The 16,604-nt window shown below is 64.7% G+C and overlaps 3 protein-coding genes and 1 pseudogene across 3 annotated transcripts in view; 2 read left to right on the top strand and 2 right to left on the bottom strand.

Moving 5' to 3' along the window:
• ACA1_238280 (WD40 repeat-containing protein) overlaps positions 1-1,732 on the top strand; it is a gene marked incomplete at both ends in the record, with an annotated part of 2,405 nt that extends 673 nt beyond the window's left edge. The window contains 6 exons of the mRNA XM_004335269.1: positions 46-143; positions 247-481; positions 628-893; positions 1,016-1,274; positions 1,427-1,647; positions 1,726-1,732. Coding sequence (XP_004335317.1) covers positions 46-143; positions 247-481; positions 628-893; positions 1,016-1,274; positions 1,427-1,647; positions 1,726-1,732 — 1,086 coding nt within the window. The remainder of the gene's footprint in view (positions 1-45; positions 144-246; positions 482-627; positions 894-1,015; positions 1,275-1,426; positions 1,648-1,725) is intronic.
• A 376-nt stretch (positions 1,733-2,108) lies between these two features.
• On the bottom strand, positions 2,109-5,816 carry ACA1_238270 (RasGEF domain containing protein; the record flags this gene model as incomplete). Its single annotated transcript, XM_004335268.1, has 5 exons — positions 2,109-2,729; positions 2,876-3,650; positions 3,752-3,992; positions 4,101-4,313; positions 4,415-5,816. 5 exons carry the CDS (start codon positions 5,814-5,816, stop codon positions 2,109-2,111), a joined length of 3,252 nt encoding a protein of 1,083 aa, XP_004335316.1.
• A 338-nt stretch (positions 5,817-6,154) lies between these two features.
• On the top strand, positions 6,155-12,912 carry ACA1_238260 (annotated as a pseudogene).
• Positions 12,913-13,036: 124 nt separating this feature from the next.
• On the bottom strand, positions 13,037-16,458 carry ACA1_238250 (acylCoA dehydrogenase, middle domain containing protein; the record flags this gene model as incomplete). Its single annotated transcript, XM_004335267.1, has 12 exons — positions 13,037-13,227; positions 13,371-13,520; positions 13,744-13,921; positions 13,992-14,158; positions 14,270-14,517; positions 14,671-14,780; positions 14,955-15,150; positions 15,230-15,422; positions 15,614-15,649; positions 15,830-15,944; positions 16,085-16,215; positions 16,365-16,458. The coding sequence occupies 12 exons, from the start codon at positions 16,456-16,458 to the stop codon at positions 13,037-13,039; spliced, it is 1,809 nt and encodes a 602-aa protein (XP_004335315.1).
• Positions 16,459-16,604: the final 146 nt, after the last annotated feature.

Here is a 16,604-nt window from a genome sequence, read left to right as displayed (position 1 = left end):
TGGGAGCAGAACACGAACAGCTACATCACCTACGCGGGCCACAAGAAAACGATCAACGACTACACCATCGAGGACGACATCCTCTACACAGCCTCCATGGACGGCACCGTCATGGCCTGGGACACCAGCATGGAGCAGGCCAAGTACACCCTACACCCCGCACCACCCACCCCAACCCCGCACCACCCCCATCTGACAACCACCACGTCCATCACCACCAACCACACTCGCTGGTGGCTGCTGCAGGACAAAGAACCTGTCCAAGTTCTTCGGTGACTCAGCCTCGCGGCAGGCGGCGCCCGGGGTGCGCACGGCTGCGGTCTACATGGGGCGCACCAAGAACGGACCCGAGGTGGAGCTGACCAAGAAGCACCGCAACGTGTTCAAGGGCCACAAGGAGGCCATCACCTCCCTCTTCTACGATAACGGCATCATGTACACCGCCTCCACCGACCTCACCATCAAGTCCTGGAACCCCAAGGTACGCCGTACCGCCTGCACACTCCCCCACCCCAATCACCAACCCAAGCCTCGGACGGTCGCTGATGGTGTGGTGGTGTGCGTGGTGTGCGTGGTGTGTGTGTGTGTGTGTGTGTGTGTGTGTGTGTGTGTGTGGCCTCTGAGCAGCTGGGTAAGTGCTTGAAGACGTTCAAGGGCCACACGGCGTGGGTGTACTGCTGCCGCACCTACAACGGCCTCCTCTACTCGTCATCGCGCGACAAGACGGTCCGGGTGTGGAACCCCAAGAAGGGCGAATGCATACAGGTCATGAACGTGGAGACGTCCCTCACGTCCTTCAAGATCAAGGGCAACCACCTCTTCGGCATCAACTCCGAGAAGGCGGGCCTCGCCGACGACAGCCTCAAGATGATCTCCCTCCAGTCCGGCAAATTGTACATGCTCCATCCGACAATGATGTTAAATTGGGTGTGGTGGTTGTGGTTGTGATTGTGATTGTGATGGTTGTTGTGATGGATGTTGTGGTTGTTGTGGCTGGTGCTGACACGAAGGCCAGCGTGAATGTCTTTGAGGGCCATTCGGCGCGTATCCGGGTCTTCAAGATGTACGGCGACCGCCTGTTTACGGCTTCCGCCGACGGCACCATCCGGGAGTGGAGCATCAAGCTGGGCCAGTGCATGAACGTGCTGCGGGGCCACGAGGGCAGCGTGAACGCCATCTCCTTCAAGGGCGGCACCCTCTACTCGGCGGGCGACGACGGCACCATCCGCGTGTGGGAATACTCGGACGCCGACCCGGACAACCCGCTCAGCGAGGTACGCCTACCTACCCCCATCTTACCCACCCTCCGCGCGTTTCCTACGGTGGCTGATGCCTCTCCTGTCTTTTTCGTCTTGGTGGTTGTTGGTTGTTGGTTGTTGCTGCTGCTGCTGTTGCTGTTGTTGTTGTTGTTCGGCGTACAACATAGGAGCTGGAGGCGGAGGATTCGGTGCCGCAGCGGCGCAACACGGTGTCGGGGGCGGCGCCGTTCGGCAAGAAGGCGGAGAGTGCGCCCTCGTTGTCGCCGCTGGGCAAGCTGGCGGGGAACACCATCGGGCAGCGGACCTTTTCGGTGGCCCTGCGCGGCATGCGGAACAGCAGCAGCAGCAGCGCCACGTGTCGCGCCCTCAACAACGGCAACGAATACCCGTACGCACCCACCACCAACCGACCACTGCGAACAAGCTGCAACTTACCACCGCTTCATTCTTCGGCTTGTGTGCACAGAGCCTGAGCACTCGTTGGGAGAAGCGCAGACAGAGAGACACGGAGAGAGAAGACTCTTAGAGGCGTGCACTCGCGGCACTGGAGGCGCAGACTGCAGGAGGGTCCACCCAGCTGATGGTGTGGAGGCACAGAGGGTCCTCACGATGAGGCCGAGGACCTACCCCCCGCGTAGTTGTAATTACCGATTTTTGAGTCCTCCGCCATAACCACACCCGTCCCCCCTCCCACAACGTCCCCCCCACCACCTCACCACCACCACCGCACACACAGGGTGAACAGCATCACCGGGACCAAAATAATGCAATATATATGTGTATGTACGTTTGTTATGAATGTGTGTGAGAGCTGCACGTGTTTGGGGGGGGGGTAGCGACACATCAGGCTCAGTCGCGGGAGTGCTGGAGTTTGAGGGAGGAGGAGATGTTCCAGAGGGTCTCCTCGCTGATGAAGTTGATGTTGATGAGGAGGTTGTGGACGAGCTCGTCCACCTCGATGGGGCAGGGCTGGCGCTGGAGCAGCTGGATCTCGCGCAGGATGCGGCCCCACCGCAGCATCTTGTCCACGTTGAGGTGGCCGCCGCGCATGAGGTGCGAGTTGCCGTCGTTGATGAAGGTGAGGTCCTTCATGTAGACCGCCAGGAACGGGATCAGCGGATACCGCACCTGCTGCTCCTCGCCCTCTGCCTCCTCCGCCGGCGGCTCGTGCTCCTCCCTCTGCTGCTGCTGGCGCGGGGACGCTGGTGGTGCTGCCGCCGGCGCGTCGACGCCGCTGCGGGTGGCCTCGTCGAGGCGGGCCAGGCGCTCCATGTGCCTGGCGAGCACCTCGCGGTACTCCTTGCAGTTGCCGACGAGCGGTAGGAACGTGTTGACCTTGCGCATCTTGGCCGCACACTTGCCGTCCCGGTAGGCCTCCTCCCACAGCTCCTCCAGCCGCGTGAGGGGCGACAGGTTGAGGCCCAGCGACAGCGCCATCAGCGACGCAAAGTTGCCCATCTTGAGGCACTTCTGCACTCGTCCCCACCCGACCACCCCCCATATATATATATATATATACACACATATATCACACACATACACACAGAGACATACATATCATCGTATCAGCTTGCATATCCTTCTCTGCTGCTTTGGGTGGGAGACGGCTCACGTACATAGGCGATGTTGATGAACTTGCGGAGGGCCTTGACCTGGTGGCTGAACTTCTTGAGGATGAGCACCTGCGAGCACACCCAGTAGGAGATCTTGTTGCACTGCTCGATGAGGAGGTTGATGTTGGGGCTGAGCTCGGGCTTGGTGAAGGCCATGTCGGTGAACTCGCGCAGGTCGACCTTGCCCAGCAGCTCGTAGTCGATTCGCGTCAGCTGTTGCGCGATCACCCGCGACCGCACCTGGAGCACGTTCATGGGCTTCACCTTGCCGCTGGTCGGAATACGCTCAATCATGCGCTCCGACGCCACACGCCCCATCCGCGCCTGGGTCTGCTGCGACGTCGACGACGACGGAGTGGCCGGAGCCGTGCGGACCAGCACCGACGCCTGCGGTCGGAGCTGCCGCGAGGACTGCGAGGGAGTGGCGACTTCGGCCTTGCCGCCTTTCACGGCTCTGGCCAGTCGCTCCGCGCCAGGGGCGGCGACGGCGGTCGTGGCCGTGGGCTGAACCGTGGCGGCGGCGGGGTGGTACCCCGGTGAGGAGGGTGCACCCGCGGTGGACGGGGATCGCAACCGGAGGGCCGCGGTCAGGGAGCGCGGGTGGCGGATGGAGGACGCCCAGATGCGGTTGCGCACGGCGTTGGCCTCGTCCTTGAGGCCGTGCCGTACCATGACCTCGTTGACCAGCACCTTCAGCTTCTGCCCGAGCGCACGCCCGCTAAAGTCGGCCTCGTAGGCAACGTCCACCCACTCCACCAGGAAGCTCGCCAGCTTCCGCCTGGACACATTCCGGATGGTTCAATCAGCTGACATGGCACGCACGATCACACGACACAACACACACAACACACACACGGTGTGGGTTGGGGGGGGGCGTACCGGAAGGGCAAGAGAGCGGGGGCGGCCGGTGTGTAGAGAGAGCGGGAGGCCGGCGCGGAGAGGAGAGGCGGGAAGTAGTAGGCCTCGAGGAAGGCGGTGAAGAGGTGCTCCGGGGTGAAGCCCCAGTGCCGCACGGCCAGCACCAGGCTGCCCACGAGGCCCGGGTCCTCCAAGCGGTTCTGGTGCGCGTCCCAGTTCGCGAACACGCTCCCCGCCACCACCCCCGGCAGCGTGCCGCCCTCTGTTGCAATGCAACAACGCGCCCACAGTGTAACCCCACGTCCGAGATTGAAATCCGGTTAGTTGGGCCGCCAACCACGTGAAGGGGACTAGGGGGTGGGGCGCGTACGGGCCAGGAGTTGGTTGAAGGAAGTGGGGCACGCCAGGCGAAGCCCTCCCGCAGTCTCCTCGGAAAGAGCCGATGGCTGCTGCTGCTGCTGCTGCTGCTGCTGCTGCTGCTGCCGCTGCCGCTGTTGCTTGTGGCTGTGCTTGCCCGACGATGCGTCGGTACGTTCCTCGTGTGGCGGCTGCTGCTGCGTCTCGCCGTCCTCCTCGCTGTCCTCTATAGTCCAGGAGCACCAATGATTGATCAGCTGTCTATCACGTAACCAAAGAAGCCAAAAGGGAGTTGCAGGGCAACAAGACCGAGAAGAGTCGCCGTACCGGGGCCGGCAAGCTTGTTGCGAAGTGAGTCAAAGACCTTCATGAGGGAGGAGCGGCGGCGGCCGGCCTTCTTGCGGCGCGCCCGCTCCTTGCCGTCGGTTCCGTGAGGCGCGAGGTAAGTGGAGGAGGCAGAGTCGCTTCCCTCGCGCAGGGCCTTACGCACGTCCGTGAGCGATCGCGATCGCCTTCGTCGCCCCGCGCCCACCGCCACGTGGGGCGCCTCAGCCTGCTGCTGCTGCTGGGCGGCGTCGCTCTGTGGCAGACCGGAGCGCGGGTGGAGGGCGATGAAGCGCAGGCCAGCCTCGCGGCCCTTGGCCGCCGTCTCGATGAAGGTGGCACGCCCGTTGAGCTTCGCAGGCTGTTCGTCGCACGCCTCCCACTCACCGTCGTCATCGTTGTCGTGGTCGGCTCGTTCGACGTCGAGGCGGGGCACGTGCAGCTGCAGGCGGAGGTGGTGGAGGCGGCCGTGCTCGCCTTCGACGGGTCCACACGGGGCGCGCAGCCGGAGGGGCTGGCCCAGCAGCCCATCGAGCGACCGCTGGCTCCTGAGTCGCACGCACCCGGACGACGCCGACAGCGGACCGGCGCCACGCGACGACGAAGAGGTGGAGGAGGAAGAAGAAGATGGGGGATGGGCGTAGCCGAGGCGGTTGCGCTCGACGCCGGCCAGGCTGCTGGCCTTGCGCTTGGGCGTGGCCGCCGCCGCCGCGGGAGAGACATCGCCGCCGCCGAGGTGAGAGCGGAGGGTGCCGGCGATCTCGCGTCGGAGGTCCTCGTTCGACACGGCAGGGCTCTTCTTCGGCCGCCGTCGCACCCGCCGCTCGCCCGCCACCGGCGGCGTGTGCGGCTGCTGCTGCTTGGCCTTGACCTTGGTCGGCCTCTCGACGTCGCACGCCTCGTATGCGGCGGCGGCCTCGCCACCACCGGTGGGCTGCGGCTTGTGCTGGTGGTGGTGATGGGTGGAGGGGGTGAGGGGCTGGCGCGGGGCGACGGAGGGCGACCTTATGGCGCTCCCGCGGCTCTTGCGTTTGTGCGGGGTGGTGTCCCGGTGGACGGCGGAGCTCACCCGCTGTGTGCGCACCGACGACGAGCGGCGGTTCTCCTTGCCCAGGCCCACGCCAGCAGCTGCTTCTGCGGCGGATGGCGCGCCGCCGCACGTGTCTGAGGAGGAGGTGGAGGCGCTCGTGAGGAGGGAGAGGAGGGCGAGGTCGTCCACCGAGTCGCGGTGGAGGCGGGTGCCCTTGTCCCGCACATGCTTGTTCTTGAGGGCTTCCAGACCGGACGGCGGCTCCTCGTGGCCCACCACCACCACGGGAATCGAAGTAATAGAAGAAGTAGTAGAAGGAGAAGTAGGCGCAGGCGGTGCGCCGTCGAACAGGCGCCGCAGCTGGCTCTGTTGCATTTTTCTGCTTTTGGGGAGGAGCGGATTGGGGTGCGGTGTTGGACGCAGTGGTGGTCGTGTCCTGCTCTCGTTTCTTCTTGTGTTATGGTGTGGAGTTGTGGAGTCCTCGCACCCCTCTACCACAGCAACGCAAACGCCCTCATCTTTTGGCGCCTTTTTGCGCAACGGAACTGTGTCGAGAAACCACAATTTCCTTTGCTATTTCCCGCTGGCGTTGTCGGGCAAAAACTGGGCAGGAACCACGAATTAATTAGGCGACTGGAGTAAGAGAAGAAAGCGAACGCCGCGTTTTGCCGCTTTACAGGGGCAAGAGGAGCCCAACAAAAGGACGATACAGCATGGACTCGTACGCCTTTCCTTCTACATCTTCGGCGCGTTTATGATTAGTACTAGAGTATTGTGTTTCTTTGGTTGGGTTGGGTTCCACGCAGCGTTGGGGGGGGGAATATTTTTAGTCTGTAACAATAATCCATAAATCCGTAAAACGACAGGCCGGGGTCCAAAAACGTGGGCGGCGCCAGCAACAATGCCAGCCCGCAGGGGGGCATCACACTTCGGCGACCCACAGGCGCCCCCGCACCTGCACCACCGGCTGCTACTGCCACCGGGGCGGGGGAGAGCAGCGGGCGTAAGCTCCCGCCTCCGACGGGCCTGGCCCAATGGTCGCCCCAGCGCACACCACCAGGCCCACCCACCAGCGGCGCGGTCAGCCCCGACGCGGGACCAGCAGCGGCCAACCGGCTGCGTGGGGCGCCGCCGCCGCCGGTGCCGTCGCGCGAGAGCCGGCCTGGACCCCTTTCTCACACGCGCGCGTCGCTGCCGGTCTCCCCCTCCACCTCCAACCGCTCGCGGCCGCTGCCGCTCCCCAACCCCCCGGCCATCAACTCCCACCATCACCGTCCGCAGCAGCAGCCGCAGCCGCCCCACAATACCGCCACCACCGCGGGCACCATCAGCAGCACCACCACTACCAGCCCCGGGGCCTCCTCGCCTCCTGCCGCCGAGGTATCGTCGAGATCTCACCCTCGCGCACTTGCGCCCTGGTCTCTGCTCTGCTCTGCTCTGCTCTTCTCTCTCTCATCTGCTCCTCCTCCTCCGCTCGAGCGGTGCTCATTTGTGCGTGTTGTGCTGTTGTGTCGTGTGTCGTGTGTGCCGCGTGCCGCGTTCAGGGCGGGAAAGAGGAGGCTGGCGGGCCAAAGGTGCCGCCGCGCACGCGCCCGCACCCGGTGCAATCGCCCACACCGCCGTCGCGGGGTCTTCTCTGTACGGCGGCGGGCGACACCGCCGCCTCGTCAGGAGTTGCCCACCAGTCGGAGGGCGAGGAGTCCCCGTCGCCCGAACAGGCCCGGGCCTCACCGCCGGCCTCGCCCGCCGGGGCCACCGCTACTCAGCAGCAGCAGCCGCAGCAACCAGCAGCAGACGTGCAGTCGCCGTCGGGCGCCTCCGCGCCCGTCAAGCGGGTGCCGCCGCCTCGGCCTTCGCGCGTGACCGTGACGGCCGGCCGCATCGACGGCTGGATGCGCCTGCAGCCCCCGCCCGCCGGCGGCCCTGATGCGGCGGCGGCGGTCAAGGCGGTGCCGCCCATCCCCGCCAAGTCCCTCTCGGCGGGCGGCGGCCTGGCGGAGGCCGGCTCGGACGGAGCCGACAAGAGATCTCCGCAGAGCCCCACCTCGTCGTCGCTGGCTCACCGCCGCTCGCCCAGCTCCGGGCTGAGCCCGAGCCTCCTCCACGTCACGCCGCCGGCCTCCTCCACCTCTTCCTCGCCCTCCTCGGCCTTCTCGCCGCCGGCCTCCTCGTTTTCGTACTTTGCCACGAGTCCGCGCAGCCCGGCAGCGGGCGCGGAGCAGGCGGGGCCGGGGCCGGGGCCGTCGTCGCTGTCGCCGCGTTCGGGGCAGCCGGACGGCGGCACGCTGCGGGAGCGGAAGGGGTCGTTCTCGACCAACATCCTGCAGAACCTGAGCTTCTGGAAGAAGGGCTCCAGCCCGAGCCCGACCTCGGCGCGGAGCGAGAGCAAGAGCGCCATGAGCGAGGTCATCCGGCGCGGCGAGCCCAACCGCTTCCTCGACGCCCTCCACAAGAGCAAGGAGGACGGCGACCTCAGCCACCCGACCCGCGACGCCGCCGCGGCCGCCTCCTCGTCGTCGGAGAGCAAGCGCGAGGACACCCTGCGCGCCCTCCAGGGGCTGCTCTTCCCCCACCGCGACAAGAACGACGACGAGCGCGACGACAACACCACCACCAAGCCCACCAAAAAGGAAATCAAGGAGAAGGAGAAGGAGAAGGAGAAGGACAAGGACAAGGACAAGTACAAGGACAAGGAAAAGGACAAGGAGAAGGAAAAGGAGAAGGACAAGGACAAGGACAAGGAGAAGGAGAAGGAGAAGGAGAAGTCCACCGTGGCCGGTGCCGAGCAGCCGCTGGCCCCTGCGGCGACGCCGGAGGGCAGGTCGTTGCGGCGGGTGCTGGAGTGGTCGCCGACGACGTCCAAGGAGGAAACCGCCATTCCGGCACCGCGATCATCCGGCGGGTCCTCCTCGAAGCCGACCCTCCGCTCCATGGGCGAGCGCGGGCGGAGCACCTCGCTCCCGTCCATCTCCCGCCGCTCGCTCTTCCGAAGCAGCGGTGGCAGCAGCACCGCGGTCCCGCAGCCGGCCCCGCTCACCGCCAACTCGGGCAGTTCCCCGACAGTCACGCGCCCGCGCGCAGCCACGCGCCATTCGATCTCGGGCGCTCCGTCGCGCTCCGTCATCACCCCTCGCTCCTCGCCCTCGTCGCCCGCCGGGTCGCGAGTGGCGTCGCCCTCGCCCTCGCCCCGCTCCTCGTCGTCTATGTCGAGCGGCCGCAACTCCAGCTCGGGAGGCAGCAGGCCTGGCAGCGGCGGAAGCAGCCTGGGCCTCAAGGTCAATACCAACGTCAGCGCCGCCGCCGTCGCCGCTACCACCACCTCGACTACGACAAGCAGCAGCAGCTCGCGAGCCAGCGGCGGTGCCCCTTCGACGGGAATAGGAGGAGGAGGAGGAGGCGGAGGAGGCGGAGGGTCGCAGGTACCCTCCGGCCCGATCGCCATCAAGGAGGTGGACCTCGTCGCCCCGCAGAAATACCTGGCCCAGGTACCCCACCCCCCGCTCCCGCCACTGCGGAGATGACGACGGCGACGATGTGGTGGCTGCTGGTGGTGGTGGCTGGTGGTGGTGGTGGCTGCTGCTGGTGGTGGTGTTGGTGGTGACGATGATGATGACCCGGCGCTCTTCCCTCGTCCGGCCTTCCTGCAGAGATGGGCGCAGGGCAAGTGCAAGCCGGGGCGAGCGCCCCGCATCAAGAAGCTGAAGGCCTCCGAACGGAAGAGGGCCGTCGTGGTCGTGCTCGACGGGGAGGGAATCACCGTCCTCGACTCCAACTCTCAGGTTCTCCTCGCTAGCGAGCTAGCTCCCCATCTTCCATCGAATGAAAAGTTTCTGCTGCCCGGCGGTCGTGAGAGATCTGACGTGCGTGTCATACGTATGTGGCGTGTGGCGTGTGCGCAGGAGGTGATCATGGCCCACACGTTCACGCAGATCAAGAACTGGGGCCACCGCGAAGGGGTCAAGGGGATGCACTTCAACTACATCGCGACGACGGGCGCCAAGTGTCCGGAGATCTACGACTTCAAGTCCGACCAGGCCCTGGAGCTCTTCGAGCGCATCTCCTTCCAGCACGCCCTCAAGCTCAAGGAGTCCCTCGCCCGCACACCCGGTGGCTCCCGCTCTCTCATCCTCGCCTCCCCAACTACTCTCGGGTATATATATACAGATATCCTCACAGTGCTGCTGCTGCTGCTGCTGCTGCCACTGGGCACACGGCTGATCCGTCTTCTCGCACCGCACGTGTTCGTGTGTCGTTGGTCGTTGTGTGTGCATCGTGCAGTAGCCCAGGAAGTGGCATTCGTGAGAGGGATCGGACGGGCGAGAGCGGCGGCAAGCGGGCCTCGAGCGAAAAGACCGGAACGGCCATCGAGCGCGGCGGCCCTGGAGACGACCAGACAGCCGCCGGCGGCGGCGGCGGCAGCGACAGCGGAGAGGCGGAAGCCGCGAGAGAGCAGGACAAGGACAGGCCGGCGGGCCGACATCCCGCCGTTGCCGCCGCTGCCGCCAAGGTGGTGGTCGTGGTGGGCGGCGAAAACGAGGACGCGGCCTCCCCGCGCGCCTCTACGGCGGCCGCCGGCGGGGCGAGGGCGGGCGAGGGCGAGCAGAGCGCCAATGTCGAGGCCGAGGCCGCCCGCGGGGCCAAGGCGGCGGCAGCGGGCGGGGCGAGGCGGGGCGCGGTGAAGAGGCTCGACAAAATCCGGTGGTCGGTGCTCATGGAGGGACCGGCCGTCGAGCTCGTCAATCGCGACGACATCTCGGCCAGGCGGGGCCGGGAGCAGCAGCAGCCCGACAACAACGACGACGATGAAGAGGACGAAGATGAAGATGAAGAGGACGAGGAGGACGAGGAGGACGAGAGGGAGCAGCCGGCAGTCCAGCAGCAGTTGTTGTTGTCGCCCCGCACGATGATGGCGCGGCTCGAGAAGAAGAAGAGCTGGCAGGACATCACCCGCAACCTCAAGAAGTTCGACTTCCAGAGCGAGAAGGCCAAGGAGCTCCGCGAGGAGCGAGAGCAGCGGGAGCGGGAGCAGCAGGCCAAGAAGGGCCCACCCAACAAGGACAAGGACAAGGACTCCTCCCGCGACGACTCCGGCCTCCTCAAGGCCGCCAAGAACGCCAAGAAGTCCCTCCGGTACCACCACCCTAACTTGGCGCCCCACTTGAATCGATTCGCACACACGACACGACCAACGACACGACCAACGACACGACACGACACGATACCACACCACACGCATGACACTAACGACCAATGACCAACGGTGGCAGGGTGAAGACGCCGAAGAAGGAGGAGATATCGATCGTGCGCAATGACCGGCCGCCGTCATCGTCGGAGGACGGGGACCAGCGCACGCTTTCGCGGGCGGTCTCGTTCGACGCCAAGCCGGGGGGCGCCGGGGGCAAGGGCGGCAGCCGCGAGGACCTCCTCCGCGGCAGCGGCGGCGGTGATGGGGACGACGAGGAGGAGGAGGACCCGGAGGCCGAGGCCGAGGAGGACGACGTCGGCCGCGCCCGCAAGTCAGGCGGGGAGATTGACGGGAGCGGCATCGACCACGCGGGCAGCGGCGAACGCAGGAAGGTCGACATGCGCGAGGAGGTCGTCAAGGAGCTCGTCAAGACAGAGAAGAAGTACGTCAAGGACCTCGAAATCATCGTCGAGGTATGCCGCACCATGATTACCCCCTCCTCCTCCTCCTTCTCCAGACCCGCTCATCTCGCCAACGCTCGCGTGCGTGTGCGTGTGCGTGTGCGTGTGCGGGGAGAGTAGCAGTACATGCGGAGGCTGAGGGAGAACGGGCTGGTGGAGGGGCCGGACATCGCGGCGATCTTCTCCAACGTGGACCAGATCCGGAACCTCAACCGCACCCTGTTTGACTCCATGGAGGGGCTCGACAGGCTGCCCACCGAGCATTCCAACGTCGGCGAACGATTCCTCTCCTTCGTGCGTACACACGACACGACACGACACGACACGATACCACACCACACGACGACACGACACGACGCGCGGCTCGGCTCTGCCGGCCACCGCGAGACTACTTACGCCCACGTGTGTCGTGTGTCGTGTGTCATGTGTCGTGTGTCGTGTGTGTCGTGTGTCGTGTGTCGTGTGTCGTGTGTCGTGTGTCGTGTGTCGTGTGTCGTGTGTCGTGTGTCGTGTGTCGTGTGTCGTGTGTCGTGTGTACGCACGTGTTGCGTGTGTCGTGTGTCGTGTGTCGTGTGTGGTGCCGCGCAGATCGAGTACTTGCGGCTCTACACGCAGTACTGCTCCAACCAGACGCAGGCCGGTACGCGTCTGAAGGAGCTCAAGGATGCCAAGCCGGAGCTGCACCAGCTGCTGGAGGAGATGCGGGACCTGCCGGACATCAACCGGCTCGATCTGGAGAGCTTCCTCATCAAGCCCATGCAGCGACTGACGCGGTATCCGCTGTTCTTCCAGCAGCTCCTCAAGCACACGCCCGAGACCCATCCTGACTACGCCAACCTGCGCAAGTGCCTCGACGGCCTGCACGAGGTGGTGACCACCATCAACAACCAGAAGCAGCGCAACGACAACCTCAACAAGCTCCTCCTCCTCCAGCGCCAGTTCCTCGACACCAAGGAACAGCCCGTACGCCCCCCCCCACCCTTCGGCTGCTGCGGCTGCGGCCAAGTCCCACGGCTCACGCGCGCGCACGTGCAGGCGCTCAAACTGGTGGAGGCCACGAGGAAGTTCATCCGGGAGGGCGTTTTTGTGAAGGTCACCTACGGCAGCGCGTCCATCAAGAACTGCACCGTGATCCTCTTCAACGACATCATCGTACTCGCCGTCAAGAAGGGCAAGGACCCCGCCGCCGTCTACACCCCCAAGAGCCCCAAGATCCCCCTCGCCGGCCTCCTCGTGTGGGACGAAAAGTCTGGTACATTGATTTATTTATTTATTTATTTAGCTCCTGTGCCTGGTGGTGGTGGTTGTGTGTGTGTGTGTGTGTTCTACTTCTTTGCGGCTGACTGTCAGGTTTGTTTGTTGCTGGGGCAGTGCCATTCGGCTTCTCGGTGGTGGGACGCGAGGCGGGCCAGGACAAGCTCACGCTGCAGGCGGGAAGCGAGGAGGAGAAGGCCTCGTGGGTGGACGAAGTGAACGCCGCCCTGGCCCACCTCCCCAACCTCCTGCGCGGCCATCGGCGCGTGCCCTCTGCCGTCGGTACCGTCGGTACCTCCCCCTCTCCTCCTCTCTCCTGGGGATAAGAAATCCCCACCGCCGCCCCCACGGCTTCACGTCTCACGTTGGCGTGGCTGTGGTGTGCGTGTGTGTGTGTTGAATGGCCGCAGAGAAATATATCCGCCACCAGGAGCCGCCTGCCAGTCCCCAGGGCTAAGCGGCCAACGGCGCCTGCGGTGTGTACCACTACTATTACTGCTCCAAGTACTGCTACTGTGACTGCTACAGCCTTGACGTCCACAGGTCCGCACAGAGCAACGTGTCGCTATAAATATATATTCGTTATTTATTGTATGCTGTGCCCGCGCGTGCGGGGGAAGGGCGTGGGCTTGTGAGGGTGGTGGTGGGTAGGGCGCGTGGTGGTGGCGGCCACGCGGGACAGCAGCAGCAGCAGCTCAGAGGCGGAACTCCTCCTTGAGGTAGTCCACGCACTCGCCCTTGTTGTCGACGAGGTTGTACTTTTGCCAGTCGAGGGCGATGGGCGCCTGCACCACGTAGTCGGGGATGCCAAAGGCGTCGGTCAGGTGGAGCGCCTGGGGCGCCAGGGCCGAGCACAGGGCACGCACGGCGTCGCCCACCTCCCTCCCTGCGCACGACCACGACCACGACCACGACGACGAGGAGGAGCCGCGAGAGCGTGCGCACAGGTGCTTAGAATCATCGCCCATGATGACGGTGACGTGGATGATGATGATGATGACGATGACGCCACGCAAGTGAGCCCGGTACCTTGGCCGATGGTGAGGATGCCGTGGCAGAGGAACCAGGGCAGGTCCTTCTCGATGCTGGTGAGGGCGTACAGGCGGTACAGGTCCGCCAGGATGGGCTGCAGCGCCGGCCCGCTGCTGCCCACGTTCTTGCCAAACCGGCCGATGGTCACTGCATGGGCCACACGCAGAGTGCCAACGACGACAACGACGACGTAAATAGCGTACATCCCCCGTACCACACAGCCACCACCACCACCACCACCACCACCACCACCACCACCACCACCACCACCACCACCACCACCAGCGTACTCGGGAGGGAGGGGGGCAAGAGAGAGAGAGAGAGATTGCAGGCGGGTGGGGAAGCAAAGCGAGGGGGGGGCAGGTCGTACCGTGCTCGGCGTAGGCCTTGGCGGTGGCCTGGATGGCGTCGCTCTCCTGCTTCATCCACACGTCGAACAGGGGCTGGCCCGCGCCCAGCTGGCGCTGCAGAGAGGTGGCCAGGCCCAGCAGGCGCTGCCCAAAGCGGAGGTCGAACAGGTAGCCCAGGTACTCCAGGCTCCTCAGGTCCTGCGGCGGCGGTGAGGAACGACGCATGACGACGCACCGCACGCTGCCAAAGGGTTGGGGGGGGGTGTACCTGCTTGATGGAGTCGTCGCGGGAGCGAGGGTTGACCTGTCCGGCGCGGAGCATGTCGAGGAGCTCCTTGGCCACCTTCTGCATGAGGACCGCGTTGTCGCCCTCTGCCGTCATGCCGGCGTGCGCGCCTCCCACGGCGTCGGAGAACCGGTTGCACGCCAGATAGCCTGAGGGGCGGGGAAGGCGCAGGGAGACCATCGGTATCGTTGGATTGGGGCGGGGCGGGGCGGGGCGGGAGTTGTTGCGGTAGGGGGGTGAGGGAGGGGGTGAGGGCATACCCTGTCCTCCGCAGCGCTCGCGGCAGACGAGGCTGACCTCATTGGCGTTCCACGTCACGACGGGCTTGAGGGCGCAGCAGAGGATGACGAGCCACTTGGACGCCATGGCGTCGCCCTTGAGGTCGCCCACGGTGGTGCGCTCAAAGTAGTCCTTCACGTAGTCCAGCCCAAAGTTGAAGGCGTAGGTGGTGGCCAGCAGGGGCATCAGCGCGCGCTGCTGCAGCTGGTAGGCCAGAATGGGCGTATCACTGAACGGAAACACGCGACACACACACGACACACGACACACACGACGCATCATCATCATCAACACGCGTGAGTGTGAGCGTGATCGGTGGTGTGCGAATGCCGCACACGGCACGCACGACACGCGTACTCGTAGCAGAGGAGGAGACGTGCACCTCTTGCCGGTGGGACCCACGGCCAGGCGGGAGGAGGCGTAGCGGATGGCAATGAGGAGGGAGGTCTTGGAGCCCCCGATCAGCATCGACGCGATACAAATGCGCCCGCTCTACGCCCACGCGCGAGAAACACAGCGACACACACACACACAGAGAGAGAGAGATCCAGGGATGAGCGAGTCTGGTGCGTAAAACGGAAAGGGATAGAGGGCAGGGGTGCGTGTGCGTGTGCGTGTGCGTGTGCGTGGAGGGGAGAGAAGTGTGTGTGTGTGTGTGTGTGGTACCAGGAGCTGGTCGGCCACGGTGAGGAAGCGGCCGCGCGCGCTCTTGATGGAGGAGGTGAAGGCGCCGCCCTTGGCCACCTGCGAGTGGGCGTCGAGGAGGTTGAGCCGCGGAACGCGCACGTGGTCGAACCAGAGCTTGCCGTTGTCGACACCGTTCATGCCCATCTTGCGGCCCATGTCCTCCACCCGCACACCCCTGGGCGCAACGGGCCGGCGAAATGAGGTGGGTGGGTGGAAGGGAGGGGGGGTATAGCAGCGCGAGCGAGGTGTCGTACTTGCACACGGAGTGGTCGTCGTTGCGGATGCGGGTGAGGAAGGCGTGCACGCCGTAGTCCTGGCCGTGGATGAGGAGGCGCGCGAACACGACCGCCCACTTGGCGTGGATGGCCGAGTTGGTGATCCAGTACTTCTGCGCCAGCACGGAGGGCGTGTTGATGATGAACTCGTCCGTCGCTGCGTCGTACTCGGCTGGTCGTCGTGCAGGAAACGATGACGATCATGAAATAGAAATAGTAGAAATAGTAATCATTAGTACTAATGTAGTACTACATAACACGTGCGCGCACAGTGGCAGGCACGACACCTCGAACAGGCGGAAGGCATGGGTGGTGCCGGTGCCTTAACAAAAGGAGGGAGAAGAGGGGGGGGGGGTGCGGTACCGGTGGTCCTCATTTCCACGGCGTTGTTGCCGTACCCTGCACCGCAAAGGGCGAAGCAAGAAGCAAGAACAGGTGTGCGGTAGGGGACCACGTTAGAGCTGACGGGCCACACGGTCGCGGGGGGGGGCTGAAGTGGTGAAGGCGGATAGAGTAGCAGCAGTAGCAGCAGCAGCAGCAGTAGCAGGTAGTAGCAGGTAAGTAGTAAGTAGTAAGTACCGAGTTCGGTGAGGGCAAAGCATCCGATGTCCTTGAGAGAGTCGATGCCCTTGAGCAGCAGCTTGTGGTGCCTCTCGGTGCCCAGCTTCAAGACAGTCCCGCCAAAGAGGTTGAACTGTTGCGGTGGTGGTTGGGTGGGTGGGTAGTGGGTGAGTGGGTGGAGGCACCAATTGCCGTGCCTTTGTTGCCCAGCGGACGAGACGGGCGTGTCTGTGTATATAGATCTCTCTCTCTCTCTCTCTCTCTCTACGGTACCTGAACGGTCATCTTGGTGGCGGTGGAGCCATCGACGAGGCCCGTGAGCTCGTGCGCCGCAAAGATGCGCTTGGGGTTGCTGCTGAAGTCGGTCACGGAGAGGAAGTCGCTGTCGCAGATCAGCTGCAGACCTGCTCGCCCCCCCCCCACAAGGCCTTTGTTATTCCCGGCTGCTCGACCACGACAACCACCAGCTTCAGGGCTTGTCTATTTTCTCAAGAATAGAAAATGGATTGGACCCAAGTGTTGTTGTTCTGTGGGAAAAGATGTGTGTACGTACGTTGGAGGGCGACCTCCCGCTCTTTGTCGAGGGGGATGTTGTTCTGGACGAGGAAGAGTGGGTGCTTGGCGAAGGCCCTGAAGCGCTGGCGCATGTCGTGGTTGTCGTGGTCGAGCAGCCGAGTCATCTCGCGCACGTCGAACGTGGGCGCGAACGTCCAGTGGGTGCGCAGGGCCGCCCCCGCGCCCTCGGCCGCGGCACTGGCTCCCTCCAGCTCCTGCCGCTGCTGCTGCAGGGGTG

This window comes from Acanthamoeba castellanii (genome assembly GCF_000313135.1).
Source record: "Acanthamoeba castellanii str. Neff unplaced genomic scaffold scf7180000084763, whole genome shotgun sequence".
NCBI classification, from domain to species: domain Eukaryota; phylum Discosea; order Longamoebia; family Acanthamoebidae; genus Acanthamoeba; species Acanthamoeba castellanii.
The sequence above is the reverse complement of the archived record's forward strand: the minus strand, read 5'-3'. Positions and strand labels throughout refer to the sequence as shown.